We start from the raw sequence: 15,332 nt of genomic DNA on the forward strand, positions 1-15,332 counted from the left end.
AAATCACTCATTTTTCTTAAGGAAGTTACAAGTTTTTTTCCAAATTGCAGTCCCTTTTTTAAATGTAATCATGTAGAAATATTTGAGTTTTCTTTGAATAGAATAACCTTTTTGTTGATAGCATGTAGTACACTTATATCTTTTGAGGTGCATCCCCCAAGCAATTAGTGCTTTGTCAGAGTGTTGCTATTTCTCCCCCTATTGTCAATCAACTTGTTGCCAATAGAGGTCTAGTGAAATTTAGTGGTAGGTAGTTTGAGTAATAGTAATGTGACATAGTTATTACTCTTGTTGATATACTACATGTTCTTAACATGTTAACAATGTAGAAAATGTAGCCCACAAACTTGTAAATGTTGAAGCAAAAAATCAACCTTAAGATGATGGTGCCTCCTAAGAACTACTCTCAACTTAGAACCCAAAATTTTGATGCTTTAGTAGTTATTCCCCCCATGAACCCTTCAAGTTGGGCCTTCTTTAGCAATATAGCATTTGCTACTTCTTATATTATTTTTAAACATCTCCTAGTGACATGCTTCATCGCCCTGATGTAATGTAGTGATCACTGCATGCTACTCAATGAAAAAAGCACTAGAGATGTACTCCCTAAGGCTAAGGTAGTCACAAGTAATTTTGTGTATGCTTGTTAATTGGTCTCTATGTTCTCCAATCTTATGGAAGATAGTGATGTCTCATAGGTAGCATTGCATTCCACACTTTCTCTGCCATAGCTATAGTTCCATCTATATTGTAATCACCATCTAATAAAACGTAGAACCTCAAGCTTCTTAATGGGAACCAATGCATTTTGTGTGCACACACATGCACATACTCTCTCCCTGTGTTTGTGTGTGGAATACTAACTACAAACTGCAAAGAGAGAGAGAGAGAGAGAGAGAGAGAGAGAGAGAGAGAGAGAGAGAGAGAGAGAGAGAGAGAGAGAGAGAGAGAGAGAGAGAGAGAGAGAGAGAGAGAGAGAGAGAGAGATGGTTAAGATTTTGTAAGATATAGTGAGTTGGAGGAGTGTAGAACAACATCAATGACAACAATAAGATATTTAAAAGTGAACTAAATATAAATTAAATAAAATTTTAAATAGCAAGATTAAAAAGTTAAATTAAATTAGCTTTACCTTAATGAGTCTAAAGTGGACAATTGAACTTGCATTGACTAGGTGTAATAATCTAAAAGAAGAACTACCCTAGAGCAGTGCCCCATGATTGACTTGAGTGGGGATGACAAGAGTAGTAAAGCTCCATGATCACACTAAAGGCTTTGTTATGATGAGTTATTGAGAGGACATTGAGGAGAGAGAACAAAATGGTGCACTGCCAAAGGAGAGAGAGATTGTTTGCTCTTCGCCAAATCCAATCATTTGTAGCCACGCCCGCTTTACTTCAAGAAGTTGACGCACTACATCGATTGGGCAAAGTTGTGAGAAAGGAGCCAATCCATGGGCCCAAAAACTTCTAGAAGTCAAGTTGGAGTTCCACCACCCGTTCATTTTCCTGCACTTCACGGACTTGCCGAGGTCTGGTAACCTAGGTGTGTCCTCACTCTTATCACTGCACTACTTGTAGTAGCATTATGCATATGCCCTAACCGCCAATGTTAACAAAGTTTTTTGAAGTGAAGCCTGAAGGGTGGTGATCGTAAAGACAAAACTACTCGTAATCACTGAAAAAAAGAGCATTAAAATGGCGATATCGAGTGCTTTCTTGTTGCTGTAGGCCTGGGCTAGCGATCTCTGGATCCATCCATCCATGGCGACCGAGAAGAAGAGCAAGAGGGGGAGAGCTGGTGAGGCCGAGGAAGACGAGATCGTGTGGCCTCCTTCTGTGATCGTGGAGAACACGCGCCTCTTCAGGGCAAGTGATGGTCGATGGACAGGCCTCGGGAACCCGGAAATGGCTGCCCTGCTCGCTGGTCGATCCCGAACCTCCCAAATGCTCTTAGAACCATAAACAAAAAAACAAGGAAAAAAACAGTAGACTTTGATCATTCTTCTTCACCATTGCTGCCAACTTGCTTGTCATACACAATGGAGAGCTTCTGTCGATGGCATTTTCTATGAGGTGAAGGTCTATGTCGAAGCTCGTCTTGAGTTCATAGATACTTATCTTCAATGCAGGGATTATTAGTGTTGGCAGTACCGCTTTCATAGCATCCAATTAAACCATCCCAGCTGTGCCTTGATATTGGCAGTCCCGTTAAGCCTTTAAGGCGTGTCTCATCATGGCATTCTCAGCATTAGCTCGAGCTACTCTCTCTTCGAACTCATCTATGCTCCCATTTGGTTGAAATTTTGGCTAGGTGCTGCCGTCCACACCTGTTTATACTTCATTTCAGTCCTAATTTTGGTTATATCTTCCAGCCTCTTCATCTTTCAATCATCCTTTGAAGAACTTGGTTTGCAGTTAGTGCTTCAAGGAAGAGACTCTCTGCTGTTCTCACCTTAAAAGGAAATGTTGTCTTCTGTATTTAGTTGCATTCATACCATTTGGTCTCTAGGCATCAATCCTAATTTGCATGTAACTGAAGCCTTGTGCATGCACACCTGGTTCATTATTATCACTCCATCAAAATCCTAAGCTCCTTTCTTCGATGGCCATATTTAAGGGTGATATCAATCCCCTCTTTTGATAGTAAGAGGGAAGGAAGGGTAGTGTACACCTAGATGCATGCAACAAATGATGCATTTGTTGCAGAATGCTTCAGTAGGCAAATGAAGTTCTCTAGGTACAGTGGGACCGAAAGGAGAGAGAGAGAGAGAGAGAGAGAGAGAGAGAGAGAGAGAGAGAGAGAGAGATTATGTTAATGTCTCTAAAGAGGCCAAAGTGGCCTAAGAGACCCAATCGATATAATGTCATGGTTTTAACACATATATCACTTGGACAAAAGGAAAAGTTGCCTAAGCTAGGGCTAAAATGCAAAAATGGATAAATGCATTCTAGACTACTCTAGATCTACAATCATGATAATGAGTAGCAAGGCGCATGGACATGTAGCTCATGAAAGAGTACAATGATGGCAAGGAGGAACAAGACTTGGAGGAGATTTGCTCAAGTGGGAAATTGCATGTCATTTGAGGTTGGCTCTCATGGGTTGTTGAAGCATGGTGAGTATATTGTCACTAAGGTGGTGAGCTGGGTGCCTTGGGAAGCACACAATGATGGCCTAGCCCTGTCCATGGTCCCAGCCTTTGTCTTGCTTCTTAGGATATAGGCCCTGATGACCTTTGTGTTTGTATCCAGAATTACCCTTTGGGGTAGATATGCATCCCCAGGTTTGGGGGAGGAACTACATCCAGTGGCATAGGAGTGTATTGGCATCAAACAGTGTCCTTGTGGGACAGGATTTGTTTGTGAGGGTTCCTTGTGTCGGCTCAATTGTTGCCACAGTAGCTAGGAATCTCTATGTCTATAAAGCTCAAGTAGTGGAGTTCAAGCTGGCACTGATCTGTCACCCTCAGCAAGTGTGAAAAGGAAGCCTCCTCAATGAAGAGGCTACTATAGCTATTTTTGATCTTTTGATATGTTGAGAATTGGCATGTGTAATGATCCTCTGACTTTATCTTATCTTGGCAAATATGGCATAGGGTGTTTGCTGGGTCTTCCCTCTCTGGAGGTATCTAGTTGTCTCAACATGGAGCTAGTGTGAGGATGTGCAGAGCTGGCCAATTGCACGCTGGATTGGACCAATAAGTTATTGGGTGTTAAAGAGAGTAGATGATCTCAGCAAAAGATCATCTTTGTATTGAAGGTCCATGTTGGTTTTGCCAAGTCCTGAACGTATCCAGCCTGACTATGACTTGCTTGATAACCTGGTTTTAGTCATGGCACTAAGTGCATGAGATGGTGCCCTTATGTGAATTTGATATGAGCACATTATCATCTGCATATAGGAGGATTAAGATCAAGGTGCCATATAGGGGTGTGCCTCCCCCTGCCTTGCAACTAATATACTCCACCTGTCAATATATAATCCAAAGAAAGTGGGTGAAAGCAGATAAGCCTGCTTGACTGGAATAGTACTAATAATCCCCTTTGAATATGTTGAAAGATACATTGATCCGGATGCAAATGCATGGACTGAGATGAAGAGTGAAACACAGAAAAGACAGAGAGAAACTCTGAAGAAGATGAATGCTGAATATTGAAATCTAAAGTAGAGTATAAACGAGTATGGGTCAGATGTGTCACACTCTAAAAGGCCTCACTGACTCTTAATCAAAAGTTACTGGACCACAAATACTGGCACCCTAACAGGCGATGATCTCAGCCAGGTCAACTTGTAGAAATGGCTGACCTGTTGCCCACAAACCTGCCCGACCTGCCCAACCTGGTCCAACTTCTCCCTGGTTGCCTGTGGTGCCCGTTTGACTGCCTGCTGCCTGCCCGACTGCTGCCCGTTGATTGCACTACCAAGGGCTGCCCGAACTGCCTGTCACTGGCCTGCTTGGCTGCTTGTTCCATTGGCACTGTCCACTTGCCCACCATCTGTACAAGGGTGTGAAGAAGGAGCTAGGGTTTGCACTGAGGAAACATAGAGTGTATGACCATGATATAAACACCAAGACACAAATAATGACATGCAAAACTCAAACCCTAAACTTAAAACGCAAAACACAAAACTCAAAATGCAGAACACAAAACTCAAATCGCAAAATGCAAAATGCAGAACACACAGACAAAGCATTTTTTGGGGCTGTTTAAGAGGCTAAACAGCATGTAATGCATGTTTTAGCTCAACACCCCCTCTCAAGCCCAAAACAGGGCTAGAAGGGAAGACCAACCTAGTTTTATCCTAGGGCGTCCCACCCCAAATTAGCCAAGGTATTGGTGAAAGGGTGCACAATGGTTGCCCAATGGCCTACCAAAACCACAAAGGCGATTGTTATCTTATCGAGGGAGTCCAAGTAGTCACCCTAGAGAGGACAGGGCATTGGACAAAGGGTGCTGGTCAGCTGCCTAGTGGCCTACCAAGTTCTGCAAAGGTGGATGGACCACATTGAAGCCTTTTTTTTTTGGGTGGGTGAAAGATGTGATTAGAATCTAGATATGGTTTGCGGTTGATTAAGTAATTCTGCCCATATGGGAGAATGAAAAGGGTTGGTTAGATCCAACACACCTTAAAACAAATAAGCTTACCCATCATTGGGGTTGTCAATGACGAGGGAAAAAGTAATGGAGTGGTGGTGTGGTGTAAGAACAGCTGATGGAGGTTGTTAGAAGTGGATGCAACGATGGAAGAGTAAATGTATGCTGAAATAGATTGCTGAACATAAGACAGAGAAAAAAAAACATTGCAAAAGAAGAGAACTCATAAGAATACTTGGGAAATGGAATCCATATACCAAGACATGAGATAGTCGTATACAACAGTAAGTCACTGGCATTGACTCCTCTCTCTAACTGGACCTCCTAGTGGTGAATACACTAAGGAGGAGGAGCATAGAATATATGGACAATAAATATGGCATAAATAACAGCTGGTCGGCTATTGTTGGTCGAGTAGCATAAAAATGACCTAAAATGCCACAAGTAATGCACAATAAAAATGCCTAAAATATCTGACATGTGTCCAACCCAATCTAGCATGCACAGAATCACACATGAGTTGATATATTTGCTAATACCCTCTCTTAGGTCATGGGTGATCTAATACAAGACAATGATAATGTCCCATCATAGTACATACAACAATGTCCGCTAGAGTAGAATCATGGATACCCAAGTAGTGGGCGCGTAAGCCACCACCAAGGTGCCTCGGAGAGAACTTGATGTCGATGACTATTGTACCGGCTCTTGAAAATAGAGAAGAATCAAATTCGCTCTCAATGTTCATCAACAATGTCTCGCAGTAGCATATAAGACCATCATGTCAAAAATGCCTTTGAACGTATGTAACCATAGAATCTCTGACCGCCAGTGTCCCCGCATGTGAGCTCAAACTAGGAGCCAATCCTGCTCTCTGTCAAATACTAGCCACTTGAACTTGGATGTCAATCTTAGCTCTAGGATTTTAACTTGCTAGACTTCAATCGATGCGTCAAGGATGTCCCTCTCTAAAACTTATGCACATGTATACCTGTATAGATGAGGTTCACCTACCTCATCTCATTGCCCTCTTATACTCCCTCTCTGGCACTGGAGAGTTGTGAGGGATGATCGTATCACCTGTAGTAGAAAGCAATAGAGGAAGGGATAGCCAAGCCCTTCCTGTAATCTAAAGAAGTGGATCCCTTCCGCACCTTGGCCTTTGCCTAGGCCGGAGGATCTGAATCGGAGTTTGAGGAAGAGGATAACTTAGTAGAAGAGTCTGGATCCTGCTTCTTCTGCGAAGCCGCTAACCCTTTATAGTCCTTCTGTAAGCTTCCCTTCTTACCATAGTGATAACATTGGGCCTTCGACTTCTTCTTCTTGTTACCCCTCTTGGAAGTTGCAGGAGCCTCAATGGAACCTCCATAATGCGATAGAAGCCTCCCCTTTAGACAGAAAGATGTCTCATGCTCAAGCAGCATCGAGGATACATGGATAAAGCTCACAGGAGTCAAGGATGTCTGTGCAAGCTCTGCCTACACATGTCAAACATTGCCATTGTCATCTAGGATTTTTTGGGGATCCCTCCCTCCCTCCCTCCCATTTTTCTGGCATTTTTTTCTTTAGTGAGACCAGCATTTATTACTGGTTGGATAGCATTTAGGACACCTTCAGCTAGATTTTGGCAGTATCAGCTATTTATAGCCTCATCTCCCACTTGGCAGACATAAACACTCTTCAGTCTTCGGTCTTTCATTTGCAGATGCACACTCCGATACTCCGTGCTTAGTATTGCCAATCATTAGCTTGATCTAGTGCCCTCATTGACGCTGAGGGTTGTGTGTAGGGATTGATGAGTCCATTCCCATTGTATCAATATTTTTCTTTATTCAGTTGCTTTTATCCAGCACATTATCTCACTAACTAGATTGTTGACCTTCTATGAATTTGAGTGTTAGTTCTTGTGTTACGCAAAGCTGCATGATCAAGTCCACAAAAAGTTCTCCACTCACATCTATTCAGAGGGGCAAGGGTTAGTTGCCTCTTCTTCGGGAGGGAAAAACAATAGTGGCAAGAACTCACAAGATGCGAAGACAAGATAAAACAAGGGTGTTACCAATTCCTTCGACGGAAACAAAGAAACACGACTTCTTTGACAGCAAATTCCTAATAAAAATAGGTTTTGCACTCACTGCAAGAGGTCGGCCATGTGGATGAGGAGTGTCGTACCAAGGCCCAAGGCCTTCCTCCTAGAAAACCACAACAGACTACTACGACTACACAGTCTAGTGGGGCCACATCTCCTGTTGCTGCTCCATCTGCTCCTTCGTCCCCTACGGCTGTTAGACGTATGGTATACGGACAGCCTTAGCGGCCATCCTACTCTACTCTTGAGGGGTTGATTGATTGGTCTGCTAACACCGGTCCTATTGCACTTTACGCATCCATTCCTAGAAACTCCACTACACCTTCTACGTCTTCTTTCCCACCTTGCCGTATGGTGGCCACACACTTAGCCTTTCATTTCAAGTCTTCCGTTGCATTTACGTACACATACACACTTGCATTATTGTACTTGTTCATTCAGTTCATTTTCCATTTCAGTTTTCTTTTTCTTTTTAGAGAATCTCACTACTAACCTTTGTGATTGCAGATCTTACTCACTTTTGCAGACTTTGTTTTTAGTGCAGGGCTAACGTACATGTTTGTTTAGTCCTATCTAGGTTGGGGACATGGGATGCGTACCATTCCATTCATGGTTTCATCTTCCTAGGAGTTTTGCTACTAGTATGGAGGCTTTTCCTCTTGAGGCGGATCGTATAACATCTCTCTTGATGCTATCATGGTAGTGACTTCTACCTCGCTCTTCCAGTTGGAACACTTCTTCTCATCATGGTTCTCGGTACCACATGAAGACCGACATTTGGCTTCTCTTCCTCCTTTAGCGTTGCCATTCCAGGTTGAGAGGGGGTTTCTACCCTTCTTGGTATTCTATAGGTTTCTAGCACTTAGTCTTTGACATTGGTCTTCCCCCTCTATTGTACCTTCACCCTTTGCATTGCATGGTTTCATCATCTTTGTACTAGGATGCTTGGGCAAGTGAACAAATTTCCCACAGAAAGACACTGTCTAAGTGGCACCTGCTGTATGAGCATTTCACAGCATGTCGCATACTCATTGTGGAGAGCACCGCTAGATGGATCCACTGGTGGTTTGTCCACCACACCACCATTACTTCCTCACCATTCCCTCGTCATCGACATTCTTGAGTGGATGGGTAGTTTGTTTGTTTTGTGATGGGTTGGACCTAATCATTCCTTCTCATTCTCCCGTCTTCTCCTCAATCGACCGTAAACCATCTCTCATAAAAAAAACCAAAAGAAACAAAAATCAAAGGTCATTGTAGTTCTATCTGCCTTTGTAGAGCTTGGTAGGTCATTGGGCAGTTGACGAGTACCCTTTGTCTGATACCTTGTCCTCTTTGGGGTGACTACTTGGACTCTCGCGGTAAGATAACCATTGCCTTTATAGTCTTGCTAGGCCACTGGGCAGCCACCGTGTACCCTTTGTCCGATGCCTTGGCTGCTTTGGGAAGATACGCCTTAGGAAAATTGGGTTGGCCTTCTCTTCATCCTGTTTTGGGCATGAGAGGAGGTGTTGAGCTAAGAAATGCATTCCATGCTAATTAGCTACTTAAACAACCCCAAAATAAGCTTAATTTAATGAAAACCCTAAAAAGGGGAGCGGTTTGAGAGAGTTCAATGAAACCCTAATTTGGGAGGGTCCATCCTTATCTATAAGTAGACAGGCTACCCCCATTCAGTCCAATGCCGTTTGTGCAAGTTTCTCACCCTTGTGTGCAGATCTCAATTGCGGCTGTTGCCATCACCTCATTTTATTGCCGCATTCTACGGCGACATTCTATTGCTACATTTTGTTGCTTCGCTCACATCATTAGGCATCATCCTCTGCAGTCGCCTCAGTCTCCTTACACTCTGGTGATCAGCGTTTGGTGTTTCTCTCATTTCGTCACTTCAATTGGTGGTCACAACACTTGGAATTTGTCTCCAATGGGCGTCACTCTCCGATACACTGCTCTGCCCTTGGGCACACTGTATACTCTTACATTTATTTACAACATTCATTCACTTCAGAGTTGTGTTCTTTCTAACATTTTGCTCCCCATGGAGTTCACATTTTGCTGCCCATGGACTTCGCATTTCAGCCAGCATACCTTGTGTTTTTCTGCTTGGAGTCATTCTTGACATCTTATTGCTCGGAGGACTGTGTTTCGCTCCCTCCTTTGCTGTCCATGACATCATTACCACCGGTGGACTGCTGCTGCTACATTTCAGGATCCGTTACGAGTACAACATACTATCCGAGCTGTTCTTGACATCTTCGACATCACTCTCAGCTCACATCATCCCTGATGCTTGAGACATGGAGATCATTATGTTTATATGTATTTACCTTCATTGAGCATTCTATAGATTGTGTTCATTGTGTTGATGTACCTTTTGCATTTATCTATGTTTTCCCTAGCATTTTTTTACATGGTATCAGAGATGATGCTCTTAAAGAGTATCGTGCGGCTACCAAGAAAGCTTGGCATTCAAGAGCTCGTGAGAACACTATCCAAGCTATCTCATCAACGTTCACTACACCAATCCCCCTTAGAGCCAATGAGGGAGAGTAGTAGAATCCATAGTGTAATTGATGACCATATCTCGTGATTACATGGTTGATTACTTTATAGCCTTCTTTCTAAGGGTTAAACCTTACACATTTCTTAGTTACTTTTACACTAAGTCCCTCTATAGCCCCATACATAAGCACTTGTTCATGAATCATGTGGCCTTCGATTTATCAACAAGGGAAGGCACTTACCTTTGAGTATAAGTATATTTCTATTGAGAAACTTCTTTAATTAACTTTAGAAAGGAGTTCTAGAAATTTGCTCCAACAAAGTTGAAGATCCAAAGAAGAAGCCATCAACAAGAAGCTTCAACAGCATCACATGTGATATGCAGGTTAGTTATTTCACAATGTGAGGCCTAGGATCTTGAGATATCAATTGGTACCAAAGGCAAAAGTTGTACTTGATAGGTACTAGGTGGTACTTGGTGTCAGTGCCTTGTTGGACTTGAGATCTTCAAGAACTTTTGGAAATCAGCTCCAATCAGCTCCAAATCTTCCGAAATTCCCTCCTTGATTTGATGTTGGTCTGGTTTGGTAGTAGATTTGAGTGACAAGATGGAAAAAACAAGCTTATGACGGGGGCTATACTTCAAAAAATTTGCAAAAAAGATCTCCAAAATCTTCCCTCCTTAATGGTTTGAGGATAAATCTCGTTGGAGTCTTCAGTGGGTTAGCAAATCAGAGTGACAAAGTCTTAATCCAAGTGGTAGGAGAGAGAAAATGAAGAAGAGGAAAAAGCTTGAGTACTCTTGGCTATGGAGGACTGTGTTAGGGTTTCACAGAGCAGCCTGGTTTTTTACTTGGTGTGCATTGTTTACTCAACCATTTCAAGAAATGTTTATATGAGAATGAAGCTTGGTTAATGGGCTTCCAAAGCCCTATGAAGCTGGGCACAATCGCGGGACATTGTGACTACACAGAGCGTACGAATTAGACTGTGCCATTTTTCGCCTGCGAGCTGGTTTTCTTGCAATGCCAGGCCATATACAAGCTAACATCGACTTCTTAGGTGATGATGAGGAGTGCCCTGACTTGGGGGAGATATTCCTAGAAGAAATCGGCTTAAGATGTGGCTTGTAGAAGGAGATCAAGAAGCTCCAAGAACAGTAGGTTCTCTTTGGCTATGGCTGCCACAAGCTTGATTGAAGATGAAGTTGAAAAAATGAAGTCTTGAGCTGGATGGGATCTGGGGCAGAGATGAGCAAAGGTGAGAAGAGACCGGAGAGGCAGTGCCATGCCCAACTGTGCTCTGATACCATGTAAAAGATGTAGGATTTAGAGCATGGCAGATGCTATGGTGGATGAAAGATGAAGATTAAGATCATGATGACATAGACAAAGACAAGGACTTGACCTATTACACAAGTGAATTAGGTTCTAGGATTGAGACTTGGACTCATAAACACATTCTTGTGTATAAGAGTGACAATGACATTGTATTCATCTCATGTGAAAATGACAAGCAAGTACAATGCTTTATAAAAGTCTAGGTAGCACATCCTCATTCTGTGCTTACGGGATTCTTATCCTTAGCCCTCACTGCTCTATCTAAAGAGATTGAAGTAGCTGTGATTGCAAATGTCTCAACACAAAAGACGCTAACTGATGTGCAATATTCTTTATTTTAGTCACACAGTCCTTAATGGACCGTCCTTTCCTGTTCATCTTATTAAACTTTTGCTTCAGCTATATTTTTCTGGCATTAGTGGTAGTACTATAGTATCATATCAAAATATTTGAAGCATCCTTCAGTGAGCTACAGTTCATTATTTGCATAACGATAGCATAAAAAATACATAGGGATAGCCAATGCAGCACCCTTCGAGCTCTCTCAATCCATTCTCGATGTGCCCTAAGCTGATCAGGTGTTGCATTCCTTTCGGGGAGTTTGGGCTCAGCCTCAGCACCTATGACCAAGTCCTAGTAACCCTTGTTGATAAGAAAGTTCTCTATCCTGAACTTCCAGATAGCATAGTTGTTGTTATTGTGTTTCTCACCCATTATTTGAGTTATGTTATCAATCCTGTCAGCATTTGCTATCTCTGCAACTCTTTGTTTGAGCAGTTAATGAGTGACCAGACAGTGCCCGACTCCTTGCAAACCAGGTCAACCAATCACTAAGCAAGTGTCTGCTAGACACTACTTATGTAGGACAGTTTCAGTCCACAGATTTGTGGCAGTAAATCTCTGCAGTAATCAAGGTATTTTTAGCTTATAAGTATGTCAAGAACATGCCCTAACAGATATCCCACCACTCATGGGTGAAAGCATTCCAATCAGAGTTCATTTACTACATACAGTTCATGTAGGTGTCTTCCAAAACCTTATGACAGACTGCAGTCTGTGAGTAACTAGCAGTAAATTCTCTATGCAAACTGAAGTATTTTCAGCTCAAAGCAGCCTCAAAACATCTCTGACATGTACCATAACCCTTGAGATTCAATGCAGGTACATACAAGCATCAATAGTGGTTCATATGACCCATAACAATGCCAGACAAGCTCTTCACAGGCTGTAGACAGCCAGCCCACTGTATAACCAGCAGTAAAATTAGTCCAGATTTGAGCATTCAATGCTCATTGCAGCTCATAAACCATCTGAGATTCATATAGCCAGTTCCAAGTATCAGTAGACAACAACCAAGCTATCACAAGCTTCAAGTTTCCAAGCATTCACTGTCATACATTCAGGACAGTTTTCAGCCTGCAATTTTCAGATCTGTAAATGCCCTTTGAATGGTGCATTTCAGTCCACTTTTAATCATGCCAAGTGTACACAATTGTAGGCATATGCATTGCCAAGCATACCTCAAACTACCTTATATTCAGGTAGCAATCTGCAAGTGTTTATGTGTACCATACATGCTCTAGGACTTCGATTGTGGGCTGAATACATTCAGACCAGTTTTCAGCATGCTCTCACTTTCCAGATCTAAACATTAACCTCTCCAAAGCCATGCCTAAATACATAAAAGCAATGCCATAACATTTTCCAAGCATCCATTGATGATTTCGTGTGCCAAGGCTTCCATTTGATGGGCTGAATACTGCAGATTTTAACACTACAGATCATGCGCAAATTTTTTGTGCCACGTCGATGTCCAGGCTGAAAATGAGGGGCTTCTACTGCTGTTCTCAACGATGCAAATGATGCTTGCTTGGTATAGTTTCCAACTGAGCTCTATAAGCTTTATGATCTCAAGCATATAGTTCATGAATACTCAAGTCAAACATGGCTGCATTCTCCCGAAGTGTGACAGCCCAAAAACAAGCACATTTCACCCTCTTCATGTTTTTTGACCTGCTGCCCTTTTTGATGTCAGTGCTCATCGACATGAGCTCATTCATATGGCAAGAAAACCCCCTAGAAAGCCTCAATAGGCCTTGGTCAACTCAGACACAAGATACACACCAATGAGTGTAGGCTATGGCTTCCTTATGAACTGCAGAACCGTGCCATTTTAAGGCATTATATTTGGCCGGTGTCTCCCTTACTTGGGTTGCCTGATTGAGGGGCAGAGGTATAAGTCTCTGATTTTAGATGTGTGCCTTTTGCCTTTGATTGACATTCATTGTCAAAATGGTCAGCCTTTTAACAGTGTTGACAATACCTGTTCTTTTTAGGTACATTTTGCCTTTCAGCATTTTGTTTCTTCAGCACAACTAACACAAACAAGAGCATTTGTATGCCATGCTATACATCCTGTACATTTTTGAAATGAATGGGTATATCATGCCGGACATCCTGTACATTTTTGTAATGAATGGGTACAAACTCAGGCTGTGAAGCAACTGTACTGTTTGCTAATTTGGCTGAATATCAGCTGTTGTTTGAGATTGCATAGGCTTATGTGTGAGGAGCTGATTGAAGGCAATGCATCTAAACCATCCTCAAGACTATTTGTGAATTGTTTACTGCATTTGAATAGAGAAAGTAATGAATAGTCCACAAAAATGACAATATGGACTCTGAAATATCTTTCCGGCATGAGGCTGGTATAACCAATAACCTTGGCTTCCAGCATTATATTCAGTAAAGACCATTTCACCTGTTCATCTTGCAATTGTTGCCTCTGCTGTTAGGACACATTATTGATCTGCTTTGATGCTCAGTATATGGTTTCGTGCACGCCACAATATTCAACCAAGTTTCTTGCAAGGTCCTTCATTCTTGATGTAGTTTAAAGGTCTCTGACAAGTCAATGCAGCTTGTTTTTGCAAATTAATGGAAGATTGAATTTCAGATTGTGAAGCTGAGGTTTCCTTGGTGTTTCTCAAATTCTTTAGAGAATTGAATGCAATGAATATATGCTATCACAAGCAGGTCCTGGGTTTACTGCTTATCCAACAGCTGTCAAGTTTTAGGTGTAGGTTAATAGGTTTACTAAGAGTGGTGCAGCAAAGGGTGATTTTCCTTGTAAGGTATATGATTTGGCTTTGTTCTGGATATATATTCTGGAATAGAGCTCGGCCATCCGTCTGGAAAGCCAAAGTCTTCTTGGGGCAAGGAGGGTCACAGAGGACAAGTCATTGTTCAGTATCCACCAACTCTAGAAGGCCTGCGAGAAGCAGAGCGATTGCATCAGCATTTCCAATCAGTGAAACGCGGTCGACATGACTGGCTCCGTGTCAAGTGTGTGTGGCATGGGCTTCCTGGTCATGAAGGCCTTGATGAGGGTCCTGATTTCAAGCGCATTGATCCAGACACGAATGAGGAGAGGAGGGTTCTGTACGGATATCTTGCCAAGGTTAGCGATTTGGACAAGTTACCACACACAAGGAAGGAGCATAAGAAGTGCAGAACAGTGAACAAAAAGGACATTGAAAGCTGCTCTTAGCGCACTGATATCTGTTTAAAGCAAGCCTCTATCAAGGCTGATAATATTGACTCATTGGTCCTTGTTCCTAACATTTGCATATTTTGGATGTGCTGGCCTACATTTCCGATGGAGCACGTTCCTTGGACCTTTTCCATATCTGAGAGAGTGCGTGCATGATTCGGTGGAGTCTGCACGACAAGATTTTGTCCACCATTAAGGGAATGATTGAGCAAAGTTTCTAATCGTAGACAGTAATCCAAACTTTTACGTTTGCATTATTTGTGAAGTAATATGTTGCAAATGCAATTGCAAATTGATCACATGGAGCTTAGGGTTAAGGGTGTAGGGTTTAGAGTTTAGGATGTAGACCCTTCAGGTTTAGGGTTTCTCCTCTCAAGTTTCATTATTTTGGATTGCTTCGTGTTCAGTGTTTTCTAGTTCTTAAGCTATTTTCAATATCTAGTTGCTTTATGATTCGAAATAGTTTTGTCTCAATATTGCCCATAATTTATACACTATTAAATTTTGGCATAATATTTACATTTTGTCTTAAGAGTTTTTATGGAAATGTGTAACACTAGATGATCTTATATACATGCAAATGTGATTTGCTGTACAAAATCCTAAGTTGGCACACTTTTGACAATCGTCGTGCTTTTAATGGACCAAGTTGCCATAATTTTATGTATACTAGATTGCGCTTTTAGCTGTAGGAAAATTGACATAATATTCAATAATGGCACTCTTACTTTTGCCTTTCAAGTGGCTTT

At 42.0% G+C, this 15,332-nt stretch overlaps 1 protein-coding gene across 1 annotated transcript; it reads left to right on the forward strand.

Annotated features, from left to right (window-relative positions):
* The first annotated feature begins 1,621 nt into the window (after positions 1–1,621).
* Positions 1,622–14,899, forward strand: LOC148031184 (protein SUPPRESSOR OF GENE SILENCING 3-like). Its single transcript, XM_087684714.1, has 2 exons — positions 1,622–1,926; positions 14,207–14,899. The coding sequence occupies exons 1-2, from the start codon at positions 1,764–1,766 to the stop codon at positions 14,578–14,580; spliced, it is 537 nt and encodes a 178-aa protein (XP_087540840.1). The 5' UTR covers positions 1,622–1,763; the 3' UTR covers positions 14,581–14,899.
* The last annotated feature ends 433 nt before the right edge of the window (positions 14,900–15,332 follow it).

Source organism: Lygodium microphyllum, chromosome 9 (genome assembly GCF_053477565.2).
Source record: "Lygodium microphyllum isolate KBCC chromosome 9, Lygodium_microphyllum_v1.1.10, whole genome shotgun sequence".
Classification (NCBI taxonomy): domain Eukaryota; kingdom Viridiplantae; phylum Streptophyta; class Polypodiopsida; order Schizaeales; family Lygodiaceae; genus Lygodium; species Lygodium microphyllum.

Bases quoted from the DNA above. Each gene is read 5' to 3' on its own strand.
- LOC148031184 (XM_087684714.1), top strand. From the start codon at position 1,764: ATGGCGACCGAGAAGAAGAGCAAGAGGGGGAGAGCTGGTGAGGCCGAG. The intron at 1,927-14,206 runs GTCGATCCCGAA...ATTCTGGAATAG, and splicing joins AATGGCTGCCCTGCTCGCTG to AGCTCGGCCATCCGTCTGGA.